This window comes from Nanorana parkeri, unplaced genomic scaffold (assembly GCF_000935625.1).
Source record: "Nanorana parkeri isolate BGI_ZX_2015 unplaced genomic scaffold, ASM93562v1 scaffold364, whole genome shotgun sequence".
Lineage (NCBI taxonomy): Eukaryota > Metazoa > Chordata > Amphibia > Anura > Dicroglossidae > Nanorana > Nanorana parkeri.
In genome coordinates, this window is record NW_017306632.1 from 614222 (window position 1) to 628077 (window position 13856).

Consider the following 13856-nt stretch of genomic DNA (forward strand, 5'->3'; position numbering starts at 1 on the left):
CCTCTCGATGCATTTTTAATTTTCCCCCACTATGAGGCATGAGGAAACTAAGCCCTGCTCCTCTTCCAAGATGGCTGCCTCCACACAGGCACACCATGTGGAACAGGGAATTGTAAGTCAATAAAGTGGGCAACGGGCCTTCCACTTTTTTGGGGCAGCTTCCTCAACTTAGGTCCTTTTTAACAATCTTTTTCACATAACCTTATTTGGTATTTGTTTTTATTTTCTTTGTTTTAGAAAATGAAAATGATGTTCCGTGTTATCTTTATTTGTTCTTCTATATTGTCTATATCTTCCAATTTTTCTCACACAGCGTAGTGCGTCTGTATGCTAGTATTAAGTAATGTGTGAAAAGAATCAGCCTCCTTGCATTCTGTTTGTCTGCAAACACTGCATTTTGTTTTCCATTTTTATTTGGCAAAAAATCAACTAGCCAAGTGGAATTCCTCAGCTGTATGGTCTTGAACAGATTTTAGACAGATCCCTGACATGTAATATATTTAGCTTTGAAATGTTTGCTGCCCCCCCATGAGATATCTTAGACATAGTTGAGTATTGATTTTTGGAGATTGGTAGGATTAAGCTGTATTTCTACACTTCCTAAATGAAGGTAACAAATACCTGAACAATATCAGTGAGAGCCTAGGGAGTCAAAGGGCTAGCTAGCCGCAAATGATGTGCAGCTCTATGTGATCTTCTTTGTTTACACATCCTACGCACTGCTCCTACTTTAAACCATGATTCTTTCTCATTGCTTCGGAATTTAGATACTGTCGGTTTATATTGCCATCTACAGAAGCAATGATAACTGGCAAACAAAAAGGTTGTAGGCCAGCCCAGGATAACCCCTACTACACCCAGAATGCCTTAGCGTTTTGCTAGTCTCCTTCAAGGTCACACTTATTTTCCTCAGCTCTGCTGAGAAAAGTCTGGGTCTTTTTTTTGCTAGCCTTTTCTTTTCTTCATGGAATCTTTTTCCTCTGTGATATAATTCAAGATTGTTTGCTATAACCCAGCTTGAGCTGGTTTCTATATAGAAGCTATCTGGATTGGCAGATCTGAAAATTCTCTTTGTGAGCAAGGCCATTTGGGCTGAAGCACTGGAGGCTACCTCACTATAGCACTACTGGGTGCCTTTTCACATTTCCTTTCACCGTGGTTAGGGTTAACACTGAAGCACTTAGCACATTTGCTTTTTTCACACTCTATCCAGCCATTCAGCTTAGAGGAAGTATTATACCGCCAATGCTCCTGCTTTGCAACGCACCAAATTAAACTTGCAACTGTCCAACCCTCATCAGCATTAGCTGCTTGGATTTCTGGGTACCTGAGCCCTTGCCTTACACTTTGCATCTCTGCATCCGATTCCTTGGGTTTTTCAGAACTTCTGCAGCTGTAGAGACCTTACCATCTTATCTACTATAAAAGTAATTCTTCTATGCAGACTAGAAGCACCCTGAAGGTCCTAGGCCCCACCTGAGGGTGTCAGAACTATCCCCCTTCAAGAAGGAATTTGTTAAACGGTGGTCTATACCCACCGTGGATCTCCCAGTGACTCAACTTAACAGGAGCACCACTTGGCAGGTAGAGGATATGCTCACATTTAAGGATTCTACTGATCAGCAGTTGAAATCCCTCCTTAAGGTAAAAGTTAGGTGTTAAATGTAAAAAAGTGCTGACAGGAGACTTAAAATGACGGTGCCTGTCATCCCTTTTTTTTTTTTTGTGCACCGAGCCCTGCATGCCTCTAGAACAGATGGTTCCCTCTACTTTGTGGGATCCCACCTTTGGCAGGTCTCCTGGGTTGGGTTCCGTTGGCCACCACCAAGAATGGATGGGTGTCCTTCCTGTATGACTAAAAGAAGTCTGGTCGCTTTGCTAGATGGTACTGTAAGCAAATGCCTCAATCACATTGATCCACTTAAGGGCAGCCAGTTCCTCTCACCTGGTAGCCTCTGTTTAGAAAGGGAATGTTTGTGAATCTATTTATATCAGCAGTTACTTCATTTTGGACAGAGTGGTAAAAGTTAAGGACATCTGTTGTGCTGACAATATTTTAGCAAACAGGAAATTAGGAAACCTCTTCAACAGACAGAAATACTTTTCCTTAGTAGAATATGGGAAAACTTGGACCTCATTTTCCCTCTCTTCTGTCTGGTGAAGTTATTGTTAGCAAACAAGTAAATTCCTTTAATGCAGTCAAGGGTAGCAGTAAAAACCCAACAGGCATTCTAATACTGTTAGACATTGGACACTGTCTCATGTGTAGTAATGTACACCTAGATGCATATTTCATGAGCTTCAGCATAAGTTGCATTGTATGTGCCCATTTATTTTACTAACCAAAAAATGGACCTCACTTTTTTGCCATTGCAGCACTCCACAATGAGTGTTTATTCACATCTATGTATTCTGGTGTATAGAAGGGTTAGGTGCACATCAGCTTACATAACACAGTGCTCGGAATTGGGTAATTAAGTCCTTAAATTCATGCTATGTTTCTGCATTTTTCTGTAACCAGTAATTTAAAAAAAAAATGTATCTTAAATGTAGTAGGAGGTTATTGAAATGTTAGATGTAGTTCTATTAGTTATGCAGAAAGAAAGATGTTCATAGTAGACACATGCAAATGATGTACAGTGGGTATAGAAAAGAATCACCCCCCTTTAAAATATAATCACCCCCCTTTTTAACTCAATCAGGTGTGGCTAATCACCTCAATGGCACACAAAGCCATTTGACTGTCAACTGTGATCAGCTGTGGGGGTCATTTTGATTAGCTCAATATGGAAAGAACTTTCCTGGAGCATTTCAGCCCCTGGTAGTGCAACTGAGGCAAACAATCAACTATGGGTGGCAAGGCACCTGGACCAGGATGTCACTCCAAACTGGATGAAAGAGCTAGGAGGAAACTGGTCAGAGAGGCTACCAAGAGGCCTACACCAATTCTGAAGCAGTTGCACGAATTTATGACAAAGAGTGGTCATTGTGTGTATGTGACAACTATCACAAATTCTCCACAAATGTGGCTTGTATGGGAGGATTGCAAGAAAAAAGCCACTCCTCAAGAAAGGCCACATGCAGTCAAGACTGAGCTTTGCCAAAATACACCTTGAAGTTTCTGAGGCCACATGGAAAAAGGTGTTATGGACAGATGAGACTAAAATTGAATTGTTTGGCCTCAACACCAAGCGATATGTGTGGTGGAAATCCAATACAGCTCACTATCCAAATAACACAATTCCTACAGTAAAGCATGGAGGTGGTAATATCTCCCCTGTTATGGGGGGTGCTTCTCTGCATCAGTGACTGGAGCACTTGTCAGGATAGAAGGAAGAATGGATGGGGCAAAATACCATCAAATTCTTGAGGAAAATCTGCTGCCCTCTGCCAGAAAGTTGTCAAAGGGAAGGAAGTTTGAAGGAGACTAGCCTAGACTTAAACTCCATTGAAAATCTGTGGAATGACTTGAAGACTGCAGTCTACAAACGGTCACCATGAAATTTAACTGAACTTGAGCAGTTCTGCAAAGAAGAGTGGGGTAGATGTGCAAATATAGTAGACTAAAGGCTGTAATTAAAGCAAAAGGTGGTTCAACAAAATACTGACACAAGGGGGCGATCCTTTTTCCAACTCGGTGATTCTGTTTTTGATTTTTTTTTTCACGTTTGTGTTATATCTTAGACTTGGATGTTATAAGTTGAGCAAATACAGCTAGATAAAACAAACTGCGTCTGTCTTCATTTCCGGCTGCAAAGCAACACAATTGGATTATTTTAAAGGGGGGTAATTATTTTCTATACCTACTGTATGGGGTGCTGTTGTGTATATTCCCAATTGTTGGCAAAATGTAATTAATTTAAATCAATTAGTAGAGATCTGTTTTCACTTGGACATTTACGGGTATCTTTCTTTTGATTAGGGTCAAAATGTAAAAACTAAACCCACTGTTATTCAATGTTCTATGACAATAAAACCTGAAAACGTCCAATGGGATGAATATTTTTAAATTGGCATTATATGTTTTCTTTTTGCTGGATACAAGCTTTCTGACATTTTTAGAACGATATCATAACCTTTGTAAAGGAGAAAGCTTGTTTGTAAGGTTTTGTTAAAGGGCATTATCAAATAACACCAGCCAGGAAGATCAGGCATTAATTTTATTAATTCAAAAATTACTGGAATCTGGGTGCGCACATGCTGCAATTGTCAACTCTAGTTAAAAACATTTAGAAGTGTTTAGAAATGCAATCCACAAACAGATACTTATAGATAACTGCAGGATTCTTACTCTTTGCATTCCTTGTTTTCTTTTCCTCTCCATTCTTTTCACAGTGGCCATTTTTACAAAGGGCAGAATAATACATCTCCCTTTTACTTCCTGGAACTCTGGCATATGTGACTAGGACATGTGACCATGCACATCATCTCAGGGGAGGAAAAGCCTTTCCCTGGGATCTTGTGAGGTTACAGATGAGATTTCCTACCAATGCGCCGCTGATGTAACCTTCCCAGGATGCAAACCTTGGTCACATTACATCCTGGGAAGGATTGTAAGTAAATTGTAAAATTAAAATATGTTTGTTTATTGAATGTAAGATGAGTTTATATCAGTGTGCAGAGCTGGGGTAAAGGTCCACTTTAAAAGCAAATGCTGCAATGTTCTCCTCGTCTTGTAAAGTGTCAGAGGGCCAGAACTCTATTCATTTTGTTGCTGGTGTCAACAACTGCAGAAATGTGTGCCTAGGTTCAGAGAGCTTCACATGCACATACCATTAAAGCTTTGCAAAAAATGAAAGGTGCACTTTGTGGTACCTGTTCTTGTAGGAATGATAAACACACCTTTCTTCCTGTTTAGGCTTTGCCAGCAGTATTTCTCTTTAATTTACACAAAATAGGCTAAATCACTTCAGGATAAGCAAATATTGTCTAAGTATTAGGGGCATGAGTATTTTTACTTGAGTCTTGGTGTGCTTTGTGTATTTTTCCAGATCTGTGCTTTTTATCTAGTGTAAAACTTTTCCTTTGTGCAAGAGCTTCCTGTCATTAAGACCAGTCACTGGTCCTTGTTCAAGGTGACTGGTCCTGTATCTCCCCATTTGTAGTTTTCTGCTGGCAGCCTGTAGTGGTTGGACCTGTTTTGTGTCCGTGTCACCACTCTGTTCTCTGTGCAGCACACTAATGATGCCACTGCAGCTTATGCAAGGTCATAACTGGGTTTGCAGAGGCATTTGGTGCACACAATGTGGATTTATATCCTTTGTGGCTATTGAGAAATATAGTTAAGAGTCTATGCCAGACGTTCAGCCTTAATACTATAATAACATCTCTATAACTTCTTTACATGTTTACTTTGCACATTGCTTGAACTTCGTGAAAAATCTACCCGCACTGTAAGTGTTAAGTGCTCGTTTTCATCTAGCTGCTACAATAAAAATTCTATTCTCGCCTGAACCTCAGAGCCAGTTGGTTCCTAAATTGGCACATCCAGTCTGTCCGGAGCGAAGGGGGAGAGAGGCTGGAAGGACTAGTCTCTAAAGTTCAGGTAAGTATAATTTTTTTTGTTTTACACCCTAGATGAAAACGAGTGGTTAACCCTTGCAGTGCGGGGTTTGCCCCACTGCAAGTGTTAAGAATAATTTTTCCTTGACTTCTTTTCACAAGATCTGAGGTTGGTATTTTGATAGTACAGAAAACCTTTCTGGTACTGATCATTACCTTAACCCTTCAAAAACTCAAAGTGCAGAATAATGCCACTCGATCTGCCAAAAACAAATTCAGGTTTTAATTTCCTGTTGTGTGCTGGCAACACAAGATTTTGTCGACTGAAATTTACAAGAAATGGTGTAAGCCCTGCCAAGTTGCCTTTTGCTAAACTAGTGATCCCCCCATCCCTTTCTTTCTTGTTCTGCAGTAGATAAAAACTGTGCGCAGGACAGTTCCTGAATTTGACAACATCAAAAGGGTTTTTTTTGCACTTAGCGAGCACATATAACAGAGCCATTAAGAGAAAAAGTAGTTGCTTTTTGTGTATCACTCAGCTGTAGTTCCTAAAATCATCTCTGAATTGGTGCTGACACTGTCCTTCCTTCTGGATGGTGGCTAAGTTTGTTCTCCATGGTCCCTGTTTGTGATGTAAAGTAGCCACCGCTGCAAGCTCATTCCTGTGATGGACTACAATCTCATGTTTAGTTTACCAATATGTATCAAAGTTACAGTCCATCATGGAGTGAGTTTGGAGTGGTGGCTACTTTACAACACACACTGGGACCATGGAGAACAAAAGTAGACACTCTCCAGAAGGAAGGACAGTGTCACCACCAATTCAGAGATGAGTTGATACATAAGATACATTTTTGTTAATAGTTAAGGTACTTGAATGCATTTTTGAGATTTAACTTCTTCGTTTAGTGTCACTTTAATGATTGATTGAAATTGTGTTTTATTTTTTTATTAAAGGAGAACTATGGGGTTAGGGCTTTTCCCCATAGTTCTCCTAAGGGTAACGGGAGGACACAAACTAGCGTCCTCCCGTCACCCTAAGCTCAGTATATTGAGACGCCGCAATTGAAACGGATCCGGGCTTCGGGCTGCCGAGTGATGCCGCCAAGATCACTTGTAATATGCCTGTAGGTTTGCCCCCCTCTGCCGCTCTCCGATCTAGCCGTCTCCCTTCCCACCATGGTTTTTGGGGTTCCTCTGGTCTTCTGGGGGACCCAGGACCACAGCAGATTAGTTCTGGAATGAGTTCACACTCTGCTCCATGTTAACACCGAGACAGGAAAGCTGCACTCGCAGCCTTCCCATATGAGCTGCCACAGGAGAGCCAGCACAATCCTGTGTTATAACTCATGTATTGGAGGTGACATGTTTAAAAAAGAGCATATGTATTCCAGAATCCTGATGCACTCCTTACCGGGTATCCCTGTCAGTGTGGGTGCTCAAAGTGACCGCGGATGGTGCCCCCCATACTGAGACTTGTTAATGATGTCACCAGCACACCATATTGAAGTGAAGAACACGTCTGTTTATTGACGCTTCATGTCAAAACAAATAGCTACTTTTCGGGGCCACACAGGGTCCCCTTCATCAGGCTTGAAATTACCATCTTTAAAGGAGAACTATGGGGTTAAGGCTTTCCCCCATAGTTCTTCTTAGGGTAACGGGAGGACACAAACTAGCGTCCTCCCGTCACCCTAAGCTCAGTATACTGCGGGCTGCAGCTCGCGGTATACTGAGACGCCGCAGCTGAAGCGGATCCCGACAATTGTCTGGATCGGCCCAGCTGCGTGAGTGACAGCTGGCTCTGCCTATCTAGAGGCAGAGCCAGCTGTACCCTCCCCCGTCCGATCCGCCAGTCAGCGCTCACTTCTTGATCTACTGAGCCGACCTGTGACAGTCTCATTGTCACAGGTCGGCTAGAACTATGAGGTGAGTGAAAAGCACTCACCTCATAATTCTCCTTTAACAAGGTTCAATAAAGAGAACCTGTCACCTCCAAATGCTATCACACAGGGGCGTGTTAGCTCCTGTGTGATGGCAATGAAGTTAAATGACATTTATTTATTTTTTAAATAATAAAGTAAAAGATAATAACAATTTCAAAAAGTTAAAAAAATTTAAAAATAAAGTGATATAGTAAAAAATCAATAAAGAAAACATTAAAACCAACCATGCCGCCCCTGCCAGTTTGTTGCCATTCTCCATTGGGGGGGGCGGGGGGGCACATTGAGGAACCTGGCCTTGGGGCAGCAGAGAGAGTAATTCCGGCCCTGATTATATCCATGAAGTAATATTTGGACCTTTGACAAATTTTGCCACAAATTCTTGCTTGTTGTTTTTTCCAGTTTGCAAAATGCTTACATTGAAAATGGACAGATTTGGAAATGAAACAGACACGCCTTCACTTCACTATTGAAGTAATGCGTCACAGCAGTCTTTAGGGTGGAGTAATTTTTCAAGGCGTTAAAGGCAAAGACTGTGTGGAAAAAATTGGGAAAACGATTAGCAGTTTTGTTTTGTTTGTTTTTTTATATTAACTGTATTTTAGATGTACTTGTCCTTATCTGCTTTCTGAGTTTGTGAGCTATTATTTGGAAAAGGCAAATTCCTTTAACTGAGTTTGTTAAATTTGTACTAAGAACAAATTTTCACATTTAAATGAAAAGGTCTTTGCATCAAGCCAGCTTCATCAAAATGAGAATTTGTCTAGTGCAAGATAACAGGCCAGAAATATTTACAGAGCAGTTCTGGGATTGTGCCTTTATAATGGATAGAAAATGTACTTGCATATAATCAGATTAAGATTTAGCTTTATTTACTTTAAACCTTTTTTTATTTACAGTTTCTGGTAAGTTTCATAAGCCAAGGTCAGGAGGACATGGCATGTGTATGGACATATGTGAATCTTATTTAGACTTGTTTTGTCTTGTTCACTGTTTTGCAGGAAATAGGAAACCTGAAAAACTTGCTTTGTTTGGATGTGTCAGAAAACAAGCTGGAAAGACTTCCAGAGGAGATCAGCGGTTTGACTTCATTAACAGACCTGCTTGTGTCACAGAACCTAATTGAGGTTTTACCTGATGGCACTGGTAAGATATAAAGAACTTTGAACAAAGGCAGGCAGGCTGTACTCTGTATTGGAAACCTGCTGAAGTCTAGTTTAATTATAAAAATCTAGCATCTGATGGCCTGCACCCAATATTTGAAACTTAAAGGAGAACTATGAGGTGAGTGCTTTTCACTCACCTCATAGTTCTAGCCGACCTGTGACAATGAGACTGTCACAGGTCGGCTCAGTAGATCGGGAGGTGAGCGAACACATACGGGGTTCGCTCACCTCTCGATCCTGTCACGGCTCTCTGCCGTGACAGGGGGGCAGCTGGATTCCCCTCTCCCTGCTCCGATCTGTCAGCGCTGACTGGCGGAACGGACGGGGGAGGGGGCGGGTACAGCTGGCGCTGCCTCTAAATAGGCAGAGCCAGCTGTCACTCACGCAGCTGGTCGGATCCCGTCGTCTAAGTCGGGATCCGCTCCGGCTGTGGCGTCTCAGTATACCGCGAGCTGTAGCTCGCAGTATACTGAGCTTAGGGTAACGGGAGGACGCTAGTTTGTGTCCTCCCGTTACCCTAAGGAGAACTATGGGGAAAAACACTGACCCCATAGTTCTCCTTTTAAGTGTAGAAAACCACAAAATGGTAGCATTGCTGCTACTTATCTGTTCATGACAATTACCCTCTAGTACCTGGAAGTCCTCTCCAGAGCTAGAATGTTGGCATACAGAATAGCCTGACACCAGGCTGTAAAGGGCGTACAAATATAAACACTGTGGGCTAGAAGCGTCACGTCGCAAGGGCTATACACAGATTCTCTTTTAGCTGTTGGTCCCTGCCATCTACCAGACCAAGTGGAGATTTGTATTCCTGTAGTATTCCCTTTGGCCAAAATCTCTGGATTCTCCAAGAGTCTTTTCAGGAAGGACGGTGACATAATGCCCAGTGATGCTGAATAGGTAAATTTTACTTTTACTAACAGTAGGTGATTTTGTTAAGGGGGAAGGGGCCCGGGCATTTTGAGCAGACCTTGTTTTTTGCTGCATGGTCCATTTCAAACGAGTAGCTGATTGTTTAAATACAGATGGGGGAATTTATCAAAAACGGCGCAGACAAAATCTGGAGCAGCTGTGCATTGCAACTAATCAGCTGCTCTCTGTCTGTTCCGTTAAGATGTGAAAATGAGAGAGAAGCTGATTGGTTGCCATCCACATCTGCTCCAGTTTTGATAAATCCCCCACAGAATATTTTGGCTGTCACACAAGTGATTTTGCAGCAGGGATTTATCGCAGATACAAATTTCCCCTCCTTTCTCTTTTTGTTGCTAGAATAAATGAACCGCAGTCAATAAAAAATTCCAGCAACTTGTATGTCGCAGGGACATTGTAGCCAGCTATAGCATCTACCCTGTAGATAGCTGCAAAATGCCAGGGAAACATAAACTGAGAGATTCACAGCTGCTACGAAATTGGTGTTGAGATATGGCCTGAAGTGTTAAGTGAAACATTCACAATGTTTTTTTTAATAAGTACCTTTTTGCATTCATTAAACAATTTTTTTTATATGACATTTATCATTTGCACGAAGAGAGGAGAGGTCCAATAAATAATGCAGCTGTAATTCAGATGCATACTTTTGGAACATTTTAAGAATTGGTGCATTCATAAAGAAATCGGTAGTAGGGTCATGTGGATCAGCTTCAACAGAATGTACAGTTTAGATAATACTGAGATTCATATTCTAATTTACAGAATCATGTGATTTATGTTCTCAAAATCTGATGTCTGTGTGTTTTCCAATTGATAGGAAAACTTAAAAAGTTATCAATACTTAAAGTGGACCAGAATCACCTCATGCAGCTGACTGAAAGCATTGGAGAATGTGAAAGCCTCACTGAACTGGTGCTGACGGAGAACCAACTATTGGTGAGTCTGTGCAGGTCCTAATGTATGAGAATGCGGTGTCATGCTGTTCTGTTTTGAAAATAGCTAGAGAATAAATGTCAATTCATACTGTATATTGCATTGTATTTGCTGTGAGTGCAATCATTTTGTTAATGTTTATGCATCTTCTCCACATAAGGGCTGAGCTGTGCAAGAGACGTCACATTTCTATGCAACTACAAGAGCTTGTGAGGGGGAAATACAAGATTCATCTCATGGGATTAGTTTTGCACTGGTATAAAGAAAGCAGGAACAAAATCACAGAAACATGCTTGTAATTATGTGATGTACCGTCAAATACATTAAGTATAAGCCACAGAACATATCTGCATTACAGCTAAATAGTGCAGCTTCATTCCAAGTAGGGATGCACAGATATCGCTATTTCGGTATAGAGTAAGAGTACCAATATTATCAGGAAGCCAGGTGGCGAGTCACTACAAGCCACCTGGCTTGCTGAATGGGACTTCCGGGACTCGGTATTTGGTATCGGCGAGTACCGGAGTCCCATTCAGGAAGCCAGGTGGCGTTTAGTGACTCGCCACCTGGCTTCCTGATAAGCCGGGCAGCGTGTAAAGACTTGCCACCCGGCTTCCCGATTAGCAGGGAAGCCGTTCCCACAAGTGAGGAGAGAGCATGGAGCCAGCTTCCCCGACCAATCAGGAAGCCGGGCAGTGTGTAATGGCGCGATGCCCGGCTTCCTGATACTAGAAGTATCAAGCTAGGCATCGTAGCATTTGGGTGTACGAGTACTCGCCCAAATACTCGACACTGATACTAGTATCGGTGCATCCCTAATTGCAAGTGTTGAATGAGTGATGAGAATCTTTTGTTTTAAAGCAATTGGCTAGTCATCATCGTTGGTGACATAGGGTCATGCTGAAGGTTGGGAAGGCAGTTTGGAGTTTGCTGAGTGATGGTGTACCAAAGAAGACATCAAGGGATATGACCACATGTTCATTTGAACTTCTTGTCATTTTTAGATGTGTTTTCTTTAATTACTTTTTATTTACTATGCATCTTTTTTATTACATATCTTATACAAAATTATCAAAAGTAGCTTTCAGCTACTACGATTAGCCACTATCTTTAGCTTTAGCAGTTGTGTAGCAGTGATAGTAACCACTAGAAGACCCATAGTGTCAGCGTGCACAACTTAGACAACAACTAGGAGTACTCATATCTGTCTCCCTGATTCCACTAATGACGGTCACATCATGTTATTGCCTCGAAGATGCATTCGTACACCCAAGTTTGCGATAATGTGCAAATAATGATTATAATGATTGCTATTATTATTGAGGCAACGTGATGCCCAGGTTGAAGGTTTGCTTTGGTGAAGAACTTATTTAGCTTCACCCCAAGAATTTCTATAAAATTTAAACCAGAATATCAGTTTTTGAATGTTTTTTCTTCTTGAATGTATCTGCTACACTATTATGAAAATATGGAAATTGTTCAGGATTAATATTGAGGAGGATGTACTTCAGAGGACAATGTTTGTCATTGTGCTTGTATTTGACATGAACATACTGCTTAAGTAGTCATCATTGTTTTTACTTTTTTATTATCTAAATGTTTGCTGGAAAATGATAATGTGTGACAAAGAAATAATATGCTCAGTGCCAGTCATTTGAGAAGTGACAATGAATGGTAATAACACAAGTTTCACATGTCAAGCAGTTACATTTTCACCAAGCAGAGATGCATCACTTCACATTTGTCAGGTCAGGCTCATATTGCAGCTCTGAAGGCCTGTTTGTTTTAATTAAATGTAAAGATTTGTAGCTAAATTACGCTCTCATGATTTCATTTCTACTTTCATTAGTAATTAATATTTAGATCTACCATTGGTTTCATAGTGATACTTTAGCTGTAGCAAACACGTATCCTATAATGTAAGCATTGAAGAATTCTTCTTTATTAGCTCGGAAGTTAAGCCTTCAGAGCCATGTGTTCCAGAATAATCGCAATTCCAGACACTTCTATTCATGTTGCTGCAGTTTCTAACGGACTGTAATCACTTCTGTGATTGAACAGTGTTTTAACACAGTGCAGGTAAGCACAAAGCATGGACCCTGGCAGCCAATAAATATGTAGAATATAACTCTGTTCACTATTGTACTCACCTAGCTTCATCATCCATAGGGATTAATAGAACATGTAGTTACACGTAGAAACATAGAGCCAAGTACATGTCAATGAGCTGACTCTGATAGTGTCACATATATCTTAAATTCAACCTTTTATTTTATATGTGGTTTCCAAGTCACTACTTTGAAGGGGCAGACCCTTATGGACCCAAATTCCACAGGCCTTCTTTCATTAAATCTGTCTTGTTTTAGTCTAACTTAGAACTTTACACAGAAAATAAAGTAGCTAATGAAAATGCGGCCCATCCAGTTTAATATTGTATTTTCTTATAATACTGGAAAAGCTAAAGTTGTGATGTTACTTAAACCAACGTATATTTATTTATTTTTTTGTTCATTCTTCATCTGTTAATGCTAACCACTTGTGATGAGCAAACTTGGCCTAGTTCAGTGTGGCAAACCCAGCCACAAATTTGCTAAACATGACAATATTTGGTCAATAACATCACCTGAGGTCTCTGTCGCTGTATTTACATTCCATCAACACTAGGGGGCTGTCATTTGCAAAGGGAGTAGCTGTGGTGCAGCATTGTCATAGCAGCGGATCATTATAGTTGACATGGCTCTACATCGCTTTACAACATGATTGAACTTAAATCGTGGGGCATTATTTTTTAAATAAGGACTTTTTCCACGTTGTGGGTGATTTATATACTATTTTGTTTTTGTGAATGAGTATCAAGGGGTACTATGTACTCCTTACTCATTTATCCAGGAAAGGGAGAGCGGGATATTGGGGTCCCCTTATTTTAAAGGCTTCAAGATTCCAATTAGTCTTCTCAGCTAGGCTGCCTGCCTAGATATGGGCCTGGTTTGAAGCGCAAGGCAAACCCCATGCATTTTTTTCTAAAAGAGATGGACATTTTTTACAAAAAATAAAAAGACTCTTCTCCAGGCATGTTCTATGGGTTGTTGGAAAGGGCCTCATTCCTACATTCTGTTCCCCAAAAGGTATGCGGGGGGAGGGGGAAACTTTCACAATCTGGAAGCCCCCTTTACAAAAAAGGGGCACCCAGGCATCTGACCCCCCTTCCCCTTGCTAGATGATTTAGGGGTACATAAAACCGCCTGCTGCTATATTCTGCACACACTATGCTTCTGCATATATTGCCCCTCAGCATATCCCCTGCACTTCCGCATATTTTGCTTCTGTCATACAATTTGCAATTCTCTTCTCTACATATTGCTTGCTTAACCCTCCCCCCCCC

The 13856-nt window shown here is 41.0% G+C and overlaps 1 protein-coding gene across 1 annotated transcript in view; it reads left to right on the plus strand.

Moving 5' to 3' along the window:
* LRRC1 (leucine rich repeat containing 1) overlaps positions 1-13856 on the plus strand; it is a 124086-nt gene that overhangs the window by 99928 nt on the left and 10302 nt on the right. The window contains exons 9-10 of the mRNA XM_018558871.1: positions 8447-8591; positions 10359-10477. Of these exons, the coding sequence (XP_018414373.1) occupies positions 8447-8591; positions 10359-10477 (264 nt within the window). The remainder of the gene's footprint in view (positions 1-8446; positions 8592-10358; positions 10478-13856) is intronic.